Below are 23,887 nucleotides of genomic sequence, written 5' to 3'. Positions count from 1 at the left end.
CAGAGGGGAAGGGCTGGGAGGGTGAGACAGGTCTGTGCCTTGACACCAGCCTCCATAATAGAGTGAGCAGGAGCAGTGAGAAGAAAAATCCATGCTGCTAGTGAACTTGGGAATGGTCCCTCAGTGCCTTTTATCTCTTAGCAAGGCCAAGATTCCTTCCAGCCCCTGCCCAGGAGGTTTGCTAATACCTGAAGCTCTGCACAAGCAGTGGAAGGGAGTAAAAAGTGAGAGCAGAATAGGATCCAGCAACTCTGCAGGCCATTCCCCTCCCATTCCCAAGGATTAGGATGTGAGAACAGGCAGCAACTGGGGGCCTGACACCCTTCCCACCCCTTTGTTCACTGGGGTGGGAGGGACAATGAAGCGGCAGGCCAGAGAGACCCAGGGGCTGGTTAGAGATTTCTCAGGCGCTTTTTGAAACACTTGAAGGAGCCGGTCTGTGCTATTGTTGAAGTAAAATAGAAAGCGGAACTATTCTCCTTTGGCAAAAAAAAAAAAAGAAAAAGAAAAAGTAAGAGAAAGAAAACCCACCCTCCCTGCATCTTCAGGAGGCCTCAGACTCAGGCCATTAACATGGTAATACTATCCCGTCTGCATCTTCTTTGTCTGCCCACGTTCTTCTGGTATCCTGGCCTCTCCTGGCCTGGCCCTGGACCCTGGAAATATTTGGGCCCCAAAGGAGCCCAAAGCTGACTGCAGCCAGCAGCTTCTTGATGGTTCAGCTTGGAGCAAAGGAAGAGTTCAGCCCTTTGTGCAACTGGAGTGGGAAAGGTGGGGGTAGAGGAGGAGCCCTGAATCCAGTTTTTCTTTTGTCCCCTATGGAAGGTCCAGTGCCCATCAAGTGGAAAAGTTTAGAGGAGCTGGCCTAGGCTGGAATGAGACTGCAGGATGCTGGGATCTGGTGGCAAGAGAAAAGCAGAGGTTGATTTGGGGCACCAGCTTTAATGGGGTGGGCCTCAAAGCACTTAGGTGCAGAAGGGAAGAAGAATTCTCAGTGAACTCCACCACTACCCACATCAGCTCTGGTGATATCCTTTGTTTCTTTAGTAAGCATCAAATGTACCACCCAGAACACAGCAGAGACTCTAATTGAAAGCAGCCAGGCTATGTTGCTGATGCTGCAGGGCGCATGTAAGAAGCCAGGGTCAGACCCTTCTGGAACCATCCCCCAGTTTTGGGAGGCCCATGGATGAGGTGAAGCAGCTTCTCAAGCAGGGCTAGCCCTAAGAATGGAGAAGCTAGGCTGGCAGGGTACATTGTTCACTCTTTTTCCTGTTCTCTCTTCCTTGGGAATTTAGGGAGGGTTGGAAATACAGAAAGCCAAAGTTGTTTTGAGCAGGACTGAAGGTAGCAACTATTTCTCAGTGAGATAGAAACATGTTTTTAAACAGTTTTTACAAAATCAGGATCAGATACAACTGGTTGAATTTGGATTCCAACACTGTCTATACTAGTTTGGGTTTGAATGAATAGCATAAATTTTAGGATAGCTGGAGAACATCAGAGGAGACCAGGGCACCCTGACACAGGTCCAGAGAAGGTACTGAACACCAAGCTACCTTCAGTCACTTAGTCACTTTTTCAGAAGAAACCAAGAAAGAAAGAAAAAAGAAACAATGGTCTTTTTTATGGAAAGCTAAGTGCTTCATCTTTCTGCTTTTACAATCAAGAATGGTTTGTTTGATCACCTTTTGAAGCATATCAGGAAAGGCATTAATCTCCTCTATTTGTTCCCTTGTCACAAAGTTGGTTTAAATTCTTCCACTCCTTTTTCATAGTTACCGAGCCAACTGGATGATTTATTGAAAAATTCTTTTCCCCCAAATACTACCACTTGAGCTTATCAGATTTCGATTTGAATCAGTAGCTCATCTAAATATTGTCTGCCTGGTAGACTCAAAATGACCCAGAAGATTCTTAGTCTGGCTAGTACCACTCACACACCTGGCACACCCTGAGATTCAGTGGCTCAGAGAGCTCAAACTCCTCCTGGAAGTCATGAAGAGGAAGGCAGAGCCAGCCTGTCACATTGTCCTTGTCCTGACAGGTGCCACTGCAGCCTCAGAAAGTTTATTCAGGCCTCTTTGTTGTGGGACTTCCTAGGGGAAAGAGGAAGGACCACCATCTACCCAGGGTCTTCTCCTCTCTGCATTTATTTCCCATCTCCTTCTTCCAGGACCCCCCACACTGGCCTTCTGCCTTATTCACGTCTTTTCTTCTGGCTGTCAGCCTCAGAGAGAGACTGTTATCAATGTAGATTTTGGGGTGCTGGGGTTAAAATTCAGGACCTAGCTCATTCTATGTAAGCCCTCTACCACTGAACTACACCCCAGCCTGAAAAATATTTTTAATACAGAATAGTACAGAAAATCAAAAAACATGAATTTTATATGAATATAACACCCAGAATTAACAACTGCTAAAATTTTTATTCTAGTAGTTTCAGATTTTTTTTTTCAATTCTAGGACAAAAATTTGACAGAATTCAAAACTCCTTTGTACCTATCCCTACTCCAGGCCCTCCCCACCTGACTCTCCTCCACAGAAGAAAAGTTCTCCACCATTTGGCATATTTCTTTCTCTTTCATTCTTTTTTTTTTTATTGATTGTTCAAAACATTACAGAGCTCATGATATATCATCTTTCATACATTTGACTCAATCTCTTTCATTCTTAAAACTTTTCTACCTACCTGTGAATCTATGTATAATATAATGATTTGTTTTTTAATGCATTTTAAAATTTCTATAAATGATTTATCATACACATTACTTTATAACTTTGTTTTGTCACTTAACATAATGTTTTTATGTATGTCCACATTCATGCACATAGATTTCTTTGATTTATTTCAGGTATTCACATCCATTGTATGAATACACCATTATCTACTCCCTTATTTATAGATATTTTGATTATTTATAACATGACTTGAGGGTTTCTCTAGGTATAGATCAGGCATCTTTTATATATATTCCCAAATTTTTCTCAAAATAAGTTAACCAATTTAGACTCTCTGTGGAGGTAGTGGACCAATCTCTGTGCAGCCATGTATAATTGTTGATGTGTTATCATATTTCCATGGCTGATCTTCTTATGTGTTCTTTATGGATGCCTCTTTTATCTCTTTTCTTACGAATGTAAGCTTGCCATATGCTCCAGAGAGATTTTCTACACAGTGTGTGTGTGCTTTATACCTGTACTTAGATGATCACTGATAAACTCATTCTCCGAAAGCTAACTGTATATACACTTCCTCAAACAAGGGCTTTTAGTTCACCCATTTCCTTGATTTTCTTGAGGAAACAGTTTCAAGAAAGTAAAGCTAAGTTCACTGCCTCAAAGTTGGTTTTTTTACTCCTTTTCAAGTATTCAGCCTGGGCCTAAGATTTTAGAAAATCAAAAAGATTTTGGGTCATTCCTCTTCCATCATGGCAGCCCCTGTAGCTGCTTATCTCTCAGGCCTCATAGGCCTCTGTTGATGTAGTTTAGCCCCATCTTAAATGTTGAATCTTGAAAATCTAAGCTAAAATGTATCAGTCACACTGATATAATGATCCTCCAAGAAATTCCCTGAGGGCAGTTGGGTTATAAGTTTGGCTGGGCATAGCCACTACCTAAACTAACAGTAGTGTAAAAGAGAGGCTTACTCCCCTTCTCATAGAGCACTGCAGAGGAATGTGGTCCTGAGCTGGTGTGGCAGCTTGGCTCCCCAGGTTCATCCAGGGACACAATCTGTTGGCTTGTAGCTCCATCACACCTAGGATATTATTGTTGTTGTCGTGACCCAATATGTCGCAGCATCATTGCTCCATTCAGGTAGCAGGATTTGTGTGGGACAGAGATGGTGGTGGGAGAGAAAGCATCCCCCTTTCTTTGAGGATGTTAACCAGAAGTTACACACTTTATTTCTACTTATATCATATTGGCCATCTGTGGGTATATGGCAAGAAATGGTGAAAATGTAGTTATTAATCTGAGTGGCCATGTACCCACAAAAATTGTGAATTGTGGGAGCTCTTTTAGCACAAGAGAAAGAGGAAGATGAATATTTAGTGACATAAACCTTTCAGAGATTAATTCCCACATTGCAATAGTACAGATCCTTGGTCAGGCTTGCTGCATAATAGAGTTATACTCTTGAAATGCCACATAAATAGTGTGCATAGGGGCTGGGATTGTAGCTCCATGGTAGAATGCTTGCCTAGCATGTGTTGGTATTGTAATTGGTAGTTTCCTTTGTAGGTACTGGGTTTAATTGTTAGCACCACATATAAATAAATAAATAATAATAAAGATCTATCAGAAACTAAAAAAAAATTTTTAAAATATATAGTATGTGTTAAAAATGCTGTTGGGGCCCTATTTGTTTCCAGAGCCTAGAGAAAAGAGGAGTAGCATTATCATTCTGTTCTTCTACCAAGGACCAGTGCCCCAAAATCTTGGCAACCCGCCCTACCCTACGAAAACAGAATCTCCTTCAGGCAGTAATTTTAGTATGTGTTTTCTGTTATTCAGCATTTGAGAAAGAAACTTGAATGGGAGCTACTAGTTCTTGTAGCACAGAATAGGGTAGGAAATCCAAAGTTATAAACATTTTTTTTTCCAGAATGTTTTTTCTGCCTCTACTTTTTTTTTTTAACATGAAACAAAATGCAGTTGAAATAAGGTTATAGAGAAAAATTTCATTCCAAGACTTGGACCATAGTTTACCCTGGGTCCACACTCCACTTTTAGAACCTAGAAGCCATAGGCAGAACTAACAATTTGCATCTGTGAAAATGCCCAAGTAATAATACCAAAAGATGTTAAATCAATTCAGGTTTTTTATTTTCTCTGAAAATCTCTTCCAAAAGGACTTGTATTCTTTATGGAATATCATTTAAGCTTCATTCAGTTCCGCAAGTATTTGTTGAGCATCTATTGTTTGCAGAACATGCTGCTCAGGACTCAGGGGATACAAGATTGAGAGAGGGAAAAAAAGTTCCCTTCCCTTATGTAGCTCACAGTCTAGTTCGGGAAGATGTAATTATGTAGATCTAATCATCAGCAAACTGTGACAGCTATTTCAAGTTTCAAGGATATGGAAGGATGGAAGGAAATAGGGTTGTCCCAACTAGGATGGCTGAGGAAAGCTCCTAAGAGTATGTGAGGCTTGAACCGGACTTCAGCTTCTGAATACCAACAAAAACCACATTCCATTGTCTCTTGACAGAGGCCAATTTCTTTTGCTATTTGAGGATAGCTTTAGGGACACTGGGGAATGCTGATTAGTTCCATCTCTAGTACTGATTAGTGACGAATGTTGAATCATGCTGACTAATGTGTTCTAAATGGATTGACTCAACAATAAAGGGAACATTAAGAGTCAAGAGTTCAGGTCCTACATCTCACTGTGTGAAGTATAAATCACTTAGCTTCTTAGTGCTTTTTTTTTTTTTGGTCAATTAAAATGTGCTCATCCTGAGAATCCAGTAAGTCACCTTGACTTTAAAAACCTCAAAGATAACAGAAATGTTTAACAACAACTAGCAGGACAGGCTTATGCAACCTTAGGTTATTCATACACATACAGAATCAGAACAGACATCACATGCTGCTTGCTAACCATGCGAAACTTCCATTTCCTCACACAGGCCATGAGAACTGACAAACAGGAGCCACAGTCACAAAAACCGTCAAATAGAGAAGCTTTTGAAAAATCTTCCTTTCTACCTACTGGGGTGTCTGTGTCTTTCTGGACAACAAATGTCGCCACAGAACTAAGAGCTTACGTTGCACACACAGCTCTTTTTCTTTTGACATCTCCCCAGCTAGACTGCTTGAGAATCTGGCCTTCCCCGTCCAGATGTTTACTGAATTCTGAAGGCCCCCCAAAGGGCCCAAGTTCTTTTGTTGCTCTCCAAATCATTTCCCACAGAGACTGACCGATGTCCTGAAGGAGCCCTTCAATAGGGAGGATAAATGAAGGCAGATGAAGACATGACCCCCTGAGGCTTGCCCACATCCACTGTAACAAAGGGTCTGAGGCACGACCTTGTAAGGAGTGTTTTGGTCCCTATAAGAGGCCAAGTCTCCCCCACAGGGCTGTTTTCAATGGCTACCATCATAGTGGAAGCACTAGGCATTTGTTAAGGGCTGTGGTGTGCTAGGTGTAGCACAAAACATCTAAATCATGGTCCCCAGCCTTTGTGAGGGCTTCCTGGCTACAGATGGCAGCTGGCTTTCTCAGGGGAAACTTGGGGGTAGTAGAGAAAGCTGAAGAGGGGCCCCGACATCTTTGGATGACCTTTTCCCACCAGTGCAGATAGAGTCCCCCTTTGTAGGTCAAGCCAGAGCCACCGGACCTTAATCCCACCGGTACTGTGTTTCTGGGTATCTGGTGTGCCAGGTGTGGTTCCGTGGGGAAGGGGAAGGGGACTGCTGCTATAAGGAAGGTTTTATTTCCATGAAGGGTGGGAAGTTAGTGCATTTCATGACAACATTCTTTTTTTTCAAGCTCTCTCTCTTTCTTTTTCCTTTCAGGCTAACAGGCCATAGGGATACTGTGACCTTTGTCTAGAGCCGATGGGGGTGTGATTTGTGAAATGAAACAGGACCATGCTGCTTGGAAGAAGGAAACGGAAGCCAACATAATGGGGATTAATTAGTTGATTGCTGTTGAGATGGTAACAGATTTGCTCCTAGACCATTGAACCAGCGATTTCAGACCTAGCAGGGAAGGTGAAGATGAAGAAGCCTTTGTTCAGGTCTCTAGATGTGTAGGGCTGAGGGCTTTGCCACCATGGGATGTCAACAGACATAATAATAATAATTTGCACTTATATAGCACCTTTCAACCAGGCACCTCAAAGCGGTTTAACCACATTAATTAATTAAAGCCCACAATCCCCCTGGGGAGAGAAAGAGGATGACTAACAAGATTTGTAATTACAGGAGGGAACATTTCCGAATAAAGTATTGTCCACCAAATAAAAAGAGTAGGTGTAAAGGAATCGAGGTCTCCAAAGAGTAACTGATTCAGAAATGAAATCATGGAATGATGGGGGAGGCTGGGGGTGGGCATGGGCATGGGGGTCTGTTCTTATGTTAGAGGGAGGTCAATGGCCTCAGAATTCTTTGACAGGTTCAGATCCAACCGAGAAGCAGAACATGTGTGGTATTAGTGGCATTTGGAAGGTCATTAGTGGCATGACTATTGTAGTGTAAATTCAAGTTTCACTGGTATATTGTGTATAGCCTTGCAGAACAAAGAGTGAGATTCATGCAGTATTTAATAAAGGATGAAATGATTTCTTTAGATTTAAAGCCCAAAGCTGGGCCACTCAATTAGCAAATAAATAAGTTGGTGACCCATGGGATTATTTAGGCATTTCCAGGAGAATAAGGGGCCTACCCATTCCTATTGCCCTCAGGCTTCTGACCAAAACATCAGGCTGGGATCAGTGTAAAGGTCTGGGAGCTTCAGCCCCTTCAAAGTCAGGCATTAAGTACTCCCAGCCTTTGGCAAGCTCTTACCCTAGACGTTAGTGACCCAACCTGTCCTCTGTACAATCATTTTTACCTGCTCCCCTTGGGAAATTTAAGTGCCTTAGGGGCTAAAAATCAAGTCATACCCTATTTCCTGTCTCCTGTCAACACCCAACAGAGTGCTGTGTACCAAGTCAGCAGTGAGTGATGAAGAACGGATCAAAGACCAAGTCTCTTAACAACTTCATATTTGTTAAACAGACCAAGTGCTCAGGCAAAGTTTGAAAGCAATAGGATATATGCCTTGTCCTCAAGAACTGTATTACAAAAGACCCCCAAACAATAACTATAACATAAAGCAGAATAAAATAAAGTGATATGACAGATGCACGTCCAAGCTCCATTGCAAGGGCCAAAGAAGGAGCATCTCACCTGCCTGGAGTGGACCAGGGAAGGTATTCCTGGGCAACAAGCAGGTGTGCTGGGCATCAGAAGGAGATTTGGGTAAACCTGCAAGAAATGAGGAAGGAAATGTTCCAGGCCAAGGCCATGCATCTCCCTCTGTGCAAAGTACATTTGGAGAACTTGTGATCTTCCGCAGAATGTTTGTGAAAACCAAGCTGAATTTTGCAACTGATTAAATGCACATTTTCCATGAATTCTTATAAGCTGACCTGGCCAATTTCAAATATAAAGAAGTATTTGAGAAGTTGGTGGTAGGGTTCAGGGTACGCTACCCCTAAAACATGAGAAAACAGCAGAACAGGACAGTGACTGTCTCCTTCCCCCTCCCTTCTCCTCACTCCCCTGAAGCAGGTCATAAAACCTAGCTGTCTTTCCCCAGAAGCAGGTCATAAAACCTTCTTTCCAGATGTGCCCTCCCTATACCCTGAGGAAAGGAATGTCCTTATCTCTGAAGACACAGGGAGGCAGAGAAGAATATGAACAAATGGGCCTCACTAAGTACTACCCCCTGCCCCCGGTTTATTACCATTAGATCATATACCTTTCCCCTCAAGTTATACTTATGCAGGCCTGTTCACTCTTCATCAAAGCATAAAAATGCACAGGCTTCCCTATTTCTTGAGATTTTCATTTCTGAAGGGTCCCATGTCATTAAAAATGTACAGTAAATAAGTTTGTCAGCTTTTCTCTTTGATCTCTTGTTGTAGGGGCCTCAGCCATGATCCTTGCAAAGAACGAAGACAAAATAACACTTTTTCTTCCCTACATTTCTTGGTGCCCAATGTGGGTGGCTGAGCCACCCCTCTTGCTCTGCAACCTACAGATGAGGTCCTGGGACAATTGACAAAAAGTTGGTGAAATAAGAATTCTCACTAAGAAGAGCTTTCTAGGATCTCTGTAGTTCTAGGTAGAGAGAAGAAGGTAAAAAGTTCTTGTCTGCTCCTTTCCAAGTTCAGATTAGCAGAGAAAAGTACTTCTTGGACTAGACTCTGGCTGAATTTAGTTTTAGGGTACCTATTCATTATTGATTTTTTTCCCTCTGTGAACAGCCATCTTTTTCCTAGTCTTGTTTTGTATGCTGAGAACTTGCCTTAACCTTCTACCAAGCAGGGCATACAGCTTATCAGTCTTGCATGTCCAGGCAGACAACTTCAGGCTGGGGGAGTCCCAAGAATATGACCAGAGAGAAATTAGATTGTACTCCATTTGTGGTGAATGTGCTTGGTGCTGTCAGTTCTTGAGGGGCATATGTGTCTGTCTTGTGGCCATCCTTGGGAGTGGATCTGGATCTTGGAAGGACTGCATCTTTTTGTCTTTCTTTTGAGGACATCTGTTTCATCCAAGTTGTTTAAGTTATAAACAACTTACTGCCTTGAGTTCTGAGTCACTGAATAGATACCTTTAGTTCAAAAGAAGAAAAAGGTTAATAAATTTACCTGCTTTTCTCTTGTAAGCCTGTGTCTTGTTATAGGGGTACCATGTTAGCTTTTTGTCACTGTGACCAAAAGACCTGACAAGAACAACTTAAGAAGAAAAGTTTACTTTGGCTCACAGCTTCAGAGGTTCAGTCCCTGGTCAGCTGTCTCTGTAGCTCTGGGCCTTGAGGTAAGGCCTTGAGGTGATCATCATAGCAGAATGGTGTAGAGGAGCAAAGCAGCAAGAGGACATGGCAATGAGGGAGCAGAGAAAGAGAACTTTGCTCACCAGGGACAAAATATAAGCCTCAAAGACATAACCCCAGAGATTGACTTCCTCTAGCTACACTCTACCTGCCTACAGTTAGCCCAGTTAACCCATATCAGTGGATTAATATTCTGTTGAGGTTAAAGCTCTCATAATCTAATCATTTCTCCTCTGAATATTCTCATACATGGCCTTTTGGGGAACACCTCATATCTAAACCTTTATAGACATCAAGCATGAACCTTGCCATCAATGAGGAAAATATTACTTTGTCCCCCCTACATTGGGAAAGCTACCATTTATTCTCTATAACTGTTCATGTGATCTCTCTCCCATTTCATTGTCCACCAAGAAAGAAAAACTACCATTATACACTAAAATGTGTTATTCAAAAGTATTGGACAAGGTAAGAGGAAGAATTAGCTGCATCCTAAATGTCAAAGATTTAGTGATTTCTTCCTTGAGACTTTTTTTTTTTTTTTTTGACTCCAAGAAACTTGTAAGACAGTGCAGGACAGGCCTAAACATGGCTTCTGCACACCAAACTCTCCTAATGCTGAGCTGCTACATAAAGACACTCCCACCTGATCCTTCTAGCAGTCTCGTGAAGCATCCTCATTGTATCCCTTCTTTCCTAGTAAGGAACCAAGACAGGATGGTTTGGTCTCCTGCTGGGAAGGATGGAATGGGAGTTTGTACCCAGGCTGTCCTTCCTCCTTCCCACCCCTCTCCCATGTAGTATTTCTGCTCACAGCTTTGCAAACTGTCTTATTCATGTTCAATTCACCAAAGTTCTCAGCAAAATGCCATAATACAATTCTTCAGTAACTCAGTGAATATTTTTCAAATAAAGAGCAATGCTATTGTTTGGATTATCCGCTTTGAGAAGCACCTGCCCCAACACTGGAGCTGAGAAGACAGCAGAGGCTCACCATAGCCATCTTCACTTTTCACCATTGTTAAAGTAGGAAACACTAACAGGAAGATTGCCCCAGGGAAGGTGCACAGGATAAAAGACTCAAGTGGTCCTCTTCCCCAGGAGCTGAAAACTTGCTAGGCTAGCACCACCCAGGACTTGTTAGTAAGGCATCTTGTATCGTCAAATATTTATATTGAAAGAAGATAATGATGTAATTCAGAAGTTTTTTGAGATCCTTCTCTCCATAGATGTGTGTGTGTGTGTGTGTGTGTGTGTGTGTGTGTGTGTGTAGTGTGTATGAAAGTCCAACTCTGTCACTCTGATTGCACTGGGCTCCTAACCATTTTCTTGAGGTATTGCAGATTCAGAAATATTTCTGGATTGACCTAGAGATGTCAAGCTTTTTGCATACTGTCTTTACGTCATGTGTTATGAATAAAGCAAAGTTTCTGCTCAGAGACAGGATTTAAAAAGCTTGTCCAACAAAACCAGAGTTGCCAAAAAATGAAAGGGAAGGTACAGATTACAAAATATTCTATTCTGGCCTAAAAACCCATCTTAGAACTATTTTGAAGTGTCATTTTTTTCTGAGCTTTCGCTTCATTATTACCATGCTTTCATCCTATGCTGTGGAAGGATATTTTATTCCACTACAGAATACAGAGCCCTCCTTTGCTCAGATGGAAGGACTCCATCATACTTCTCAGCTGAATATCCTAAGTATGAGAAAAAAATGCATTACCCACTTCTCTGAATTTTGGTGAGAATAGGGCTGGGATAATGCACAAATTTTCCAGAACTCTAATAGGTCTGGGAGGAGAGAAAAAAAAAATCATTGGGTATAAATCAAGAGACATTTGGTTTTTCTGCCTAACAACCACCCCCTGCTCCCCTACCCTGCCCCAAATCTCAGTGACTTAAAATCTGTGCAAGTCAGAGATTCCAGGCACTTCTCCTCCATGTGGGGACTCATGAGTTGCACTTCAATGTCAAATGCACTTCCACAGTTGCCACTTTAGAGAAAGAGAGGGGTGGAGGAGAGGAGCAGGAGAGAGATTAGAAGGACAGATCCAGATGGAGTACTAGCAATTAAGAAATGACACACATCACTTCTACTCTCTGCAGTCATGCAGCCCTGCCTAACTTGAAGGCGATATGAAGGTTAAGACTTGCCCTGTATTCAAAAGAGAAGAACTGGATACTAGCAAATGCCTGTAATGTCTGCCACATGCTGCTATTCCCAGCCTGCTGGCAATTGTTTCCTTCTTCCCAGCTCACTCCTTCTATGTACTTTTCCTTTGGATTACCTGGCATATATCAAAGATCTAAAGGGTAGTGTTAAGGAAGGAAGGTGACATATTCTACAGCCCATTTTTGTTTACAGGACCTTTTTGGAAATGAGGAATCTCCAAAAAGGACCAGTTAACTCTGTGTTCTTTTTCCTTAATACTATATTAGGCACTAATAGCTCTGGGAAAAGATAGTGTGTTAAAGGGAGCCATGGCCTGGTTTCAGTAATATACTTAAGATGAAACGACTCGCTTTGAGTTGCCCAGGACCAGCGTGCTTTGTGTGAAAGGCCTCTGGCTTCCACTCCCATTCCTCCTCCTCTTACCAAACATGATTCAAATTCCCTCTAAGCTTTGTGACTTTTCCAGAAAGCAGTTCTCCCTACAGCAGAGAGAGAGAGAGGGGGAAAAAAGTAAAAACTTTCCCTTATTATTCTTCCAATAATGAATTCCTGCTCCAAGTACACTGCCTCCATGTGTTTTCAGTCAAGTGCTGATGGCAGCTTTGCTGGGGGACATTTCCAAGAGGTTGTGGACTTAATAGATGAGGTCTTGTATTGACAAGAACTGCTCTTGGTTTTCCTTCCAGTTTAGCCCTCCTGAGCCCTGAAATCAGAGATGAGAAATGATTCATGAGGTCATGTTGGTCAATCAGTGTGCCTCTCATACCTCTTTTCTCCCTTTAGTTTAAAAATAAATTGTTTTAAAGCCTTTCTTTAGAGAGATTTGTGAATCTAGATTTTAGTAACCTGAATGGGACTTTCTAAGATCAAACCCATTTTTTTGTAAATGCCAGGAGTTCCTTTCTTCAGGACCTAAGCATAGTCTTGGCCTACTATGACATCCTAAGAACAAAGAGAGAAATTAGGTCACACCATTTCCTGCCTAAACTCTAATCTTAAGTACACACGCAGTTTCCAGGTTAGCTTTGGTGGTCTGCCATGTTTGCCAAGAGAGCCTACTCATTCTCTCCAAAGCAACCTGCCTACATGAGGCTTGTACGATGTTTCCTTTTCATTAGGAAAAAAGGAGTCTCAATTACCTCAGGTAAAAGGGGACATGTGTTTTTAAGGATATAAATGAAGAGCCAGCCCTAGGGGATTTATTATCCTGGTTTTTCTTCTTTTCTCTGCATGTCTACCTGAGGCCACCTTCCCTTCCGGCAAACTTGTCCTGCATGATGTAGTTCTGGTTACTGAAAATGTCATGTATGGAAAAAAAAAAGTAATATATGGCTTATACTGGTGTCCCTAGCTCCTTAGACTACACCTCAGCCTTTTAGCTCAGCCTCCATTGTCTTTTTATCTTGATTAAAATTTCTAAGAGAGACCTGATTGGTTCAGGTTTGTCCTATTGTTTTGACACACACAGCATCATTGGTCACTAGCCAGTCATTCAGTTGTTCAGTCATTCAGTTGACTAGGGACATCATTGAAAACATAGCTGCCTAAGCAGCGTGTGTAGGGAAGGCTGCTTCCATGAGGGGCTAGGAGAAGGCGGGATGATGATGGGACCTAATGCACTCTGTGTCCTCTGACCAGATTGCTGCAAGGATCCTTATTCTCTTGCCTGCTTCCTCCTCCCCATCCCATCTATCATTGTAGACCTGGCCTTCCCACATCCTGTCACAGCCTGGGCATCTCCCATCACTTCTCCCTCCCCCAAGCCCTGATGCCAGTATTCTACTCCTTCCCTGTGGAAGTGCCCAGTCTCACAAGTATAGGACTGCTGAGTGGGCAGGAAGACCTCCTGAGATCTATTTAGGCATATGAGGAAGGTCGGGGAAGGTATTGAATGGAAGGAGAACTGGAAACACACCCCTTTCAGCTAAGGAAAATCCAGTTCCCACCAGGAGACCCTGAACTTTTCCTCCTCCTTCTCCTCCTCCTCCTGATCCTTGGAACAATTGTGTTTTCCCTGAAACTATACATCAGCAGAAGACAAACTTCCATTGAAGAACCCTGACTGAGCACTACAGAAGATGTTCTGTCTTCACTCATCTTCCAGCCTCCTCTTGCCCCAGATTCTTAACGAGTCCTAAACAATTTACTTTCAAATTAAGGTTCAGAACACAAGAGAAGGAGTAAGTTTGGATAAAGTTTTGCAAACTGTGCTCTCCCAACATGCCCAAAGCTCTTCATTTGAAGTTTTTCTCAGATCTTCTTATTTTTGGAAGACCAATCACATGTGATATTGCCCTATTCCAACTGAGTTAGGGAAATTTGCCCCACGTGAATCCAGACTTCGATCAGAAACCTTGGGGAAAAACTGAACTGTGATACCAAGCTTTACTCAGTAAATACCATTACCTTTGTACCTCACCAGATAGGTAAAAACCCAACCCAAACCACCTGCTTTCAAGTTTCAGCATTTTCATATTTCATTTAGTGGTCATGAGGCTCTGAGTAAAATACAGACAAATCTAAAAAAGTCTGTTCCTCTGCCCTTTCCTGAGTTCTGAGTATGTCAGTGTTGATTAAATCACTGGTCAAACTTCTTCTGTGACTGACACTTTTATCTACTGACTAAAATTGCAGTATTCCCCTTGGAGACTGTGATGGCAGAGAAGGTAAGTTGGGCGGTGTTTCTAAACCTGCTGCTGTGGGATTCTAGAGCCAGCTCTTCTGGATCACTTCCAGATCCCTGCTCATTCTATTTAGAGTCTGAGGTTGATGTCTATTGCCATTGGCTGTCCTCTGGGACCCAAGAACCCATCTGGGGTTTGTCTAGCCTCTCATGCCAACACCATCTTCCAAACTCCACAGTCATTTCCAATCTAACAGCTTGGAAGTTGATGCAGAGATGAAGCAGAAGCCAGTTTGGCTTTCTCCCAGTTCTCTAAGCCCCTCTGGGGTTAATCAGCAACCACCTATCTTTGTGTCAATAGCATAAGCTTCTCTAAACTAGAGCACCTGGTGGAGATCCACAGGAAGGCTTAAGATGAAGCAAATTTTGCAGCAGTTACTTTGACCATCACTCTGTTAAACTGAAGTCAGACTCTCCCGATAAAAACAGCTTGCTAAACCCAACTGACTAGCCGAATAGACCTATTATGTTAATATTTTCCATGCCCACATCTCAGCTCCAAAATCTCCTTATGCTGTGAATGTAAGCAGCATCTCCTCACCCTGTTGAGTAAAATGGTCTGAGTCAATCTTGCTGGTAGAATTCTTTAGTGGCATCTTCTTAGCTCTTCCCCCACCTTCACAGCCCATTCTGATGGTGGTATACACACTGCTGGAGAAATCAGACCTTTTTAACTGATGTTACTGAAAACTTTCCTTGGTAGCTAAACCAAATGGCATTTGGTGTTATATGTGGTTGCCTGTGCAGGGTAAAGTGTGGGGTGAAGGGCTGTTGAGAGAGGTAAAATAGGTGGACAGAGGTCATATGAAAGTCACTTCCTTACTATATAGTCTCCTTGAGATGCCATAACAGAATACCACAGACTGTGTGTCTTAAGCAACAGAAATTTATTTTCTCATAGCCTTGGCAACTGGAAGTCCAAGATCCAGGTGCCAGCAGGTTTAGTGTTTAAGGACTCTTTCCTCAGATAGATGCCTCCTCTCCATGTCTTCACCTAGCTTTTCCTCTGTACATGAAATCCTGGTGTCTCTGCCTCTCCTGATAAAGATAACCAGTCCTGTTAGGTTTGGCCCTCCTAGGCCAGGTGTGGTAATAAGGAGTAGTGTAGACTGACACATTGGAGAAAACATGTTGCTGATAAAGACTCCCTGTTTGACCAACCTGAGTCAGGCTCCTCTGAGTCTTTTTCCAGCTAGGTCTCAACCTTGGGCTCTGTCCTTGGCCAACTTAATCCAGTTTTAGCAAGAATCTTGCTGAATCCATTTACTGAAATTCCTCATCCTTGGTATTTGATTACCCTCAGTGTCTGGTCAGATTCCTTATACCCCACCCTCAACCTCTTACCACACTCACCTGCCTTCAGTAAGAATCCTTCCAAGCCCATGGGGGCAATATCTCCTCCTAGCCTTGATTTTTCCTCTCAGTAATTTTTCATCTACTAACCTCCACCCGCTCCTTGGCTATAAATTCCTACTCTTCCTTTTGTATTCAGAGTTGAGCCCAGTCTCTTCTACATAGCAAAACCCCATCACAGTATCCCTTCCTAAATAAAGTCTTACTTAACATCTTAATAGGTGTCATGAAAAATATTTCTTTAACAGCACTCAGCTCCCCACCAGTTGAGTGAATGCTGGTCCAAAGTTTTCAGAATTTCTGAATTTTCAAGGGAAGCCAGAAATCTGGATTTTAGATGGAATCTTTCTTTAAATAAATCTTGAAATTCAAAAGTTATAAAATAACATGCCAGCCAAAAATCACACTTATAGTCTGAATGCACCCTGGAGGCTTCTGTGTTTCCTTTTGGGGGATACTAGCAAAATGTGTCATGTCATCACATGAGGATGTAGGTATTTGAGTTCAGGCTCATGAGTAGGCTGCCTGGTTCATATTCCAGTCCAGCACTGACTACTGTTGTAACTATGGGCATGTAACTCAGAGTTAAAAATGAAATTAGTTAACACATGTCGGTGCACAGAACAATGCCTGCTGCCTGGTGAGAAAGCAGTAACTGTGAACTAGAGGTTTTAGCTAGTATCACTAACCTCTAGGCTTCCTCATCTGTAACATGGGGTCAGTGCTTACCTTTCCTGTCCCCCAAGGAATTGTTGGAAAGGCAAAAGAAGAATATGTGTGAATGAGCTTGGAAAAAGTGTGCACATTGCTAAGAAATATACTAGTCATTACTTTGGTTTCTCTTCCTGTAAGTGAGAAATAGCCTTCTCCAATGCAGGAATGAGAATCCCTAATTAGAATAAGTTGTGCTCCATGTATATATAGTATGTCTAAACATACTCTGCTGTCATGTATATCTCAAAAGAACAAATAAAAAATCAATAAATAATGACTAAGGAGGGAGGGAAGGAGAGAGAGAGAGAAAATGAATGAATGAACATCATCCCTGGGAAGAGGAAGACAGTAGGGAGTAGGATTGGTCCTGTTTTCTTCCTAGGGTCATGTGCAAAATTTGCTATTCTTAGAATTTGGGGAGGATTTTTTTGTTTATTTTTGTTTGTTTCGTTTGGTACCAGGGATTGAAGCCAGGGGCGCTTAACCACTGAGCCACATCCTCAGCCCTTTTTTTTGTATTTTATTTAGACACAGGGTCTTGCTGAGTTGCTAGGGCCTCAATGAGTTGCTGAGGTGGGTTTGAACTTGCAATCTTCCTGTCTCAGCCTCCTGAGTCTCTGGGATCATAGGCATGTGCCACCACTCTCAGCTTTTGTTTTTTAATGAAAAATTTAAACATTCAGAAAAGTAGAGAAAAATACTATAATAAACATTAAAATACCCTTATCTGGATTTAATAATTACATATTTGCTGTATATACTTCATCTGGTGAATTTTTCTGGCCGATATGTGGGGTGGCAAGTGGCAGAGATGTGGTAAGGAAGTGGGGTGAGTGGGCCATAATGATGTCGAAGGGAAACCTGGGAGCTTTAAATATCTCAGCTTTAAATACTGCTTATTTTTTAGAGGAGATAGCCAGTCAGGTGTGGATGGGTTATTTTGTTTTAGTTTGTGGGATAGCCCTGAGGAGAAAGGTTTTATTACAGGAGTTTGTTATAGATAATACATTGTTACCACCTTAAAGAAAATGGCATAAATGATTTTATTATTTTAAATTTTTAATTTAGTGCTATTTTAAGGTTTTAATTTTTTTAAAGAGAATGTATTCATGTATTGCTCATGTGATGAAAATTGAAAATTGCCAGAGAGACTTTGGATGTGGAAATGTCTGTTATGAAGAACTCTACTTGAAACTGTACTGGACCTGTGACAAGCCTGGTGAAATCACATTGATTAAAAAGACAGGAAAATGAAGTTTCAGGAGCAAAAATTGTCTGATTCAAAGAAAGTGTATGCTGATTCCAAAGGGTTCCCTGCTTGTAAACTTTTTTAAAAAGATCCTCTAACCCTATTTCCTCATTTTTCATTATCAACGATTACTGGATTTAAATGCTAACACTTCTCTCTGGAAAGGATGTCTTACAAGGGTGAAAGCAACTCAACTTGGCTCTAAAATTCTATTATTCAGAACTCCTCATTAATTTAAACTGACATTCCTTCTCAATTGGAGCAAATCATCAAAGCTGTATTGTATCGAGAACATTGAATTCAGCAAAAAAGAGTGGGGGATATGGAGGGAAAAGGGTGGAGTGGGGGGGCCAAGCTCCCAAGACCCAAATAAGGCAGGGGGTGGGGAGGACAGCAGGGGCAGGCCTAGGGAGAATGTGGCATGGAAAGGTAACTGGGAGTGGGGAGGAGTAAGGAAGGGGCAGAGGTGAGCTGCAGGGAGGGCTCAGAGGGGCCTAATGCTGTAAAACTGCATCAACATGGTGGAGGCAGAACCGGACTCTGTGTTTTCCCCAGAGCGAGTATAACTAATGAGCTGTGGAATCGGGAGAGACCACATTCTCTTTCTTCCTTCAGATGCCCCATGAACTTCTTGATCCATGTCACCCTGCCCAGTGCCTAGTGCCAGCTGGGAAGCCCATCCCACAGACCCGTTAGCCCGGATCCCCAGCCCTGGTTACCAGTTGGTGTCTGGCCAAGGTGTGCCTCCACCAAGGCCCCACAAGGTGCTCTGTCTTCCTTTCTGGGGTGACTCTCTGTGGAGTACATGATGTGGAATATACTAGGTGAGATATATTTGGTTCATTGTTGAGACTTAAGGCAAGGAAGGATCTTTTGAAATGTGAAGACATCGTCCACAAACTTCCATTGACATCCATGATTTAAAACTGGAATATAATAAGATTTACAAGGTGATCTTTAAAGCCTAAGGGAAAACTGGATTTTCTCAATGTGTACCTTTAATAAATAAAATACAATTTTCAAAAACCAGAGTATTCCCAGATGGTCTTTTCTCTGCACCAAATAATCCTCAAGGACACAAGAAACTGACGTGGATACTGCTTAACTGACAGTCCTATTGTCCAGCAACTCATCCAAGACTAAGTCCAAGGGCTTCAAGACTTCAATTCCCAACCCAGCACCTTCCAGGTTTGAACCCTCAAAGTGTACTTGTAGCCTCTCTGGGTAACAATTTGCCAATATGTAAAATGAGAACAGAAATCATCCTCCTGCTCTTCACGCCTAAGACCCGTGAGGATGCCAGTGTAGAGGAATCGGTGGTTTCCCAACCTTCCCCAAAGGTCTGAGCCTGGGTCCAGCAGTGACCCATGCCTCAGTTTTAAGACATTAATCAGATCCTGCCATTCCTCTGCATCAAACTCTGAAGTGACAGCCTTTTCACTCAGACTGAAAGCAAAGTCTACACATCCCCCAGGGTTCTAGTGTCCCTGATTCCCCAACGTTGTACCCCCTGCTCACCTTCTGCAACCTCGCCATGTCTTTGCTCTTCCTTTACCACCAGGCTCACTTCAGGCTTCCCTAAGCCTAGAGTCTCCTGGCCAACTCATTTCCCCAGATATTGGCATGACTCTCTCACCTCTAAGTGTCTGCTAAAGTGTCACCTTCTCCATGAGACCTACCATCTTTAAAATTGCAGCCCACTTCCCTACCCTATCCTGCTCTACATTGATGTTCCTGAAGCACCTATCACCATACAGTGTAATAAAGGGCACTGTTTACCAGTCACATGTGTCTTCTCTGCTATCATGAGAGTTCTGGAGAATGGGCATCTTTGATTTGTTTGCTGATTCTTCTAGGCACATTAACCATGCTTAATAAATAATTTGGATCTGTCTTAGAGGTTCAGGATATAAAACTGACAGAAGAAGGACTATTCCGTTAAAGAAAGATATGAACTCAAAATCTCTCCCACCATCCCTGCAGGCTGATTCTGGAAGAAGTGGCTTCATTGGGCAAGTGTGAAAACTGCTGACATTTGTTCTCACGTGCAAAGCCAGCTTTGAATCTCTAAAGTGCTGTGTATGTCAGGTCCAAGGGTCTGGCACAGTGGGTTGCACACAGTAAGTGCCAGCTGGCACAGATAATAAGGGGAAGGAAACAAATATTTGTTGAGCAACTACTATATATATGCTAGGTAGTGTGTGTTTCCAGTATACTACATGAGTGATCTCACGAAACTGTCATTGTCTGATGTGACAGGGATTAGACAATGAAGCCAGGCACATATTAGACACTTAATCAACATTCACATATTTCATCAACAACTCTCTGAGGCAGCTACTATTATTCTGATGTTAGAAGACCCAAAGTTCAGGGTTAGGTAGCTTGCTTAATCTCATACAACTCTGGGATGGCAGAAAAAGGATTTAAGTAATCAGACAAGTCCAGTCACTGTGGTTCTGAGTGAGAATATAAGTTAGACCATCCTTGGAGCTTCCCTCAAGCAAACCTGTCTCCTGGCCACACCAGGACATGAGGGGAGGAGTATTTTTCCTCCACCTGGGCTCACTTCCTCCCTTTGTGCAGTTGGCTCACCTGGAGGGTTCTCTGGATACCTTTTGATGAATGGATCTTCCTTTCCTACCCCCACCCTGTTGAATAACCCTGGTGTTAGCAGCAGTTCATCTTGAATCATAAATCAAGTGCTAAAAGACATTGCAGCTTTGTGCTCAAAATCTCCCTAGAATTCAAATTCTTTGTGAAGGTCATTTGTTTATACATATAACGATGAGTTCATCAAGTCCCTCCCTTTAAGAAAAATCTGGATGGTATTTGCTGGCTTTGGCCTCCCCACTCCAAAAAGCACAGTCCTCACAAGTCCATTTAACATTGCTAGAATTCCCTCCAAGGACCTCACATTTAGGTTGTACTCTGGCCATACTAAGAAAAAGTCCGAATCCGGTTTCCATACTGCATAGACTGAAATAGTTTATAACAAGCATGTTCACTGTGCTTTCCGTATACCCACTGTTAGCTGGGATTTTATTTTCTAGTTATTGCTGAAGTGTAACAGGCCAGCAATATATCTCTATGGGGACAAAAGAACTCAGTTCAGGCCCCAGACCGATTCATGGAAACTGAGAGGCAGCCTGTGCAGCTCTTGTTCCCAGAACTCCAGCCCTGGGCCAAAGCATCCTTATATGTTTCCTGATGTTTTATGTCAGATTCGGTGGTCTCTTGGGTACTTTGGTGCTTGTCTCAGGGTTGCCTTTAGAGGCAATGTTGGACTGGAGCTGTCTGGCCTTTCTAGGTGCTTTTTGTTCATCTAAAACTAACAGTTACCTTTTCAATCAGATTCTCCAACTCAGAGATTCCTTTCGGGGGTTTCATGTCCAAAGATTCCAGGTTGAAGAAGCTTGGGGTTCCACTGAATTTCAGAAACAGCCAATCCCATCAGTATTTCTCTATTAGCAAAAGGCTGGGGTGGTTCTTTGATCGGACGGAACTGGCCTGTGCACAGGAAGACATTCATCCTTATAGACTCATCCAGAAAATGCCTGGTGCGTCCCGATTGCTGTAATAGCCAGAAGAGCCTGTATGCAATATTCCAGTACCCCTGGTCAATACTAAGGAAAAGTATTGTGAACTGGAGGCAGGTGTCACTCAGTTCCACCATCAGCAAGGGACCCCCAGAGGCACATCTCCTTCCAGAGTGAGCTGCTTCCTAACTTTGTTGCCAGAAAATGGGGTCAGTAAAAGAGAGGAAGGAATACTGAAGTTTTCCCTGGGCCTATATTCTCCTGAGAAGGGTCCTATTCTCTAGAATGATTAATTCTTTTTTCAAGTTAAGATTATGTAACTCCATGATTTTTATTCTCTTTTATTGCTGAGTGAAATCATGGCATTTGCAGGGAAATGGATGGAGTTAGAGAAGATAATGCTAAAGGAAATTAGCCAATCCCCAAAAACTAAATGCCGAATGTTTTCTTTGATATAAGGAGGCTGATTCATAGTGGGATAGGAAGAGGGAGCATGGGAGGAACAGACGAACTCTATATAGGGCAGAGGGGTTGGAGGGGAAGGGAGGGGGCATGGGGTAATTAATGATGGTGGAATGTGATGATCATTATTATCTAAAGTACAGGTATGAAGACACGAAAAAAATAAATAAAACTTAAAAAGTGAAGCTAATTACCAGAGGCTGGGGGGGGGATTATGTAACTCCTCATGACTATCATGACCCACCCAAGGGGCAGCTGAATTAATCCCTGAGCCTCTCTTCTTGCCCTGCTTGTTTCTCTGGGTATCATTGCCACACATGCTGGTTTGCCGGGCTCTCAGGCCCTCTATTCCGGGCCTGCATCCTGCCTGCCCCTCTGGCTGGGAGTGCTCGCTGCAGTTCTCAGTGCATCCTGTTTGTTCAGACCCCTTTGTCTTCCACTGGAGCAATGGGGAGAGAGGATTCCTCTGAGTCCCTCTGCTTTTGGCTTTGAAATCAGATCCTGGCCCACCTGATTATACTCAATAGCTGGAAATGGTAAGGATGTCCGATGGCAGAGGGCTCTTGTTTTAAGGTCTGCATGCCAGGAAGGCAGGGGGCTGGGTCTCCTCCTCCAGGCTGCACTGGAGGGGACAGGATGCTGTGGCAGAAAAGCAAACAGTGGAACTTGAAGGGAAGTTCACTTGAAAAAGCACCGTCCCTCAAAGGGCACATAGGCCATCCCTGCCGACCCAAGTGGGGCGTAGACTCTGCTCTCTCCTGGCACATCCCAAGATGGGAAACAGTCAGTTCCAGCAACCCTCTGCCCAGGGGACCAGGAGGGACAAACCTGTTAGTCCTGCTTTTGCAGCAGAAGTTGCCTCTGAGGCCTTGTGAAGTGGAGTGAATAGCAACCTAGTTCCACCACAATGGTAAACTCAGCAGTTCTTGAGCGTTAAAGGGCTCAACTCACTGCCTCCCATCCGACAGAGAGGCCACCCTGTGCACTAGTGCAACAGCTTAGGGTCACCAGGAACATTTCCACAGAGAGGCATGAAGAGCAGCCCTGTACCCATCCTGGCTTGAGAAATGAAATATTCTCCCTGCAGCTAAAGTTTCCTGTGTCTTCCTGCCACCCACCCCTCCATCCAAGCTTCCCCCAGGGAGCTAGCTGCTCAGTCGCTCCCAGGCTTGTCCTGATATGCATGTTCCAGTGATGTGCCCCTTTATGATAGCTGGTTATCCTTTCTGAACCTCACTGTCTTCATCTATATAAAAGGGCCTATCAATGGGCTGGGGTGTAGCTCAGTGGTAAAGCGCTTGCCCAGCATCTATGAGGCACTAGGTTCAATCCTCAGGACCACATAAAAATAAATAAAGGCATTGTGTGTGTATATACACAACTCGAGATACACACACACACACACACACACACACACACACGGGCTATCAAAAAGATTAAGGGAAATGATTTATGGTCAATATTTGGCTGTCATAAAGAGGAAAAAGACAGCAGAAAGAATTGAGTCAAACGTGAGACCCTTCCCATCATGGCCCTGACTTTCAGGGACAAGCCTGTTCTCCTCTGGGCAGCACTATTTCCATGCCTCTGGGCCAATGGGCTTGCTGGCCTCACCCCCTGCCTTGCTCATTCCCTGCATCCATCTCCCTTCAACCCTGGGTTCAAATGGCTCCAACTCTAGCCCTTTCCCGGTGCCCCAGGCATTGCATTATGGCCAGGATTCTTCTGCCATGCAGGCCCAGCTCTCCTGAGCCTCCTAGGGAGCAAGGGCAGGGACTGGAACTGGCAAGGCTGAGCCACTGCCTGCTACCCACAGGCACCTGTCAGCCACATCCAGTGAAAGCAGGACAGTTTAGCCGGCAGGCAGGCTACCACATTCAGCCCCAGGTAACATGGGGCATCTCCGGGTCCTCCTTTCTCCTTCTAGGTATTTTCTCTTTGAAACCCTAAATCTCGGCTCCGGAAACGCAAACTAAAAGGCCTCTCAACTTCTCAAGTGAGGTAGGAGTAAATTGCATAGTAGCATGAACTTTCCTCCCCCTATATTTCCTTACACTATAGTTTCCAAGAGGACTTGGGAGGCTCGTATGCGGGCCTGAAACACCTTTTTCTAGGTATCTTGCCATTGTGTTTTTACTTCTTGCGGCCCATAGGAATT

General features: G+C 43.2%; 1 protein-coding gene across 1 annotated transcript in view; it reads left to right on the top strand.

Annotated features, from left to right (window-relative positions):
- Rad51b (RAD51 paralog B) overlaps window positions 1–7,031 on the top strand; it is a 564,662-nt gene extending 557,631 nt beyond the window's left edge. The window contains exon 11 of the mRNA XM_026385194.2: window positions 6,526–7,031. Within this exon, the coding sequence (XP_026240979.2) occupies window positions 6,526–6,530 (5 nt within the window). The 3' untranslated portion in view covers window positions 6,531–7,031. The remainder of the gene's footprint in view (window positions 1–6,525) is intronic.
- The last annotated feature ends 16,856 nt before the right edge of the window (window positions 7,032–23,887 follow it).

Source organism: Urocitellus parryii, chromosome 6, assembly GCF_045843805.1.
Source record: "Urocitellus parryii isolate mUroPar1 chromosome 6, mUroPar1.hap1, whole genome shotgun sequence".
In the NCBI taxonomy this organism is placed as follows: Eukaryota; Metazoa; Chordata; class Mammalia; order Rodentia; family Sciuridae; genus Urocitellus; species Urocitellus parryii.
The sequence above is the reverse complement of the archived record's forward strand: the minus strand, read 5'-3'. Positions and strand labels throughout refer to the sequence as shown.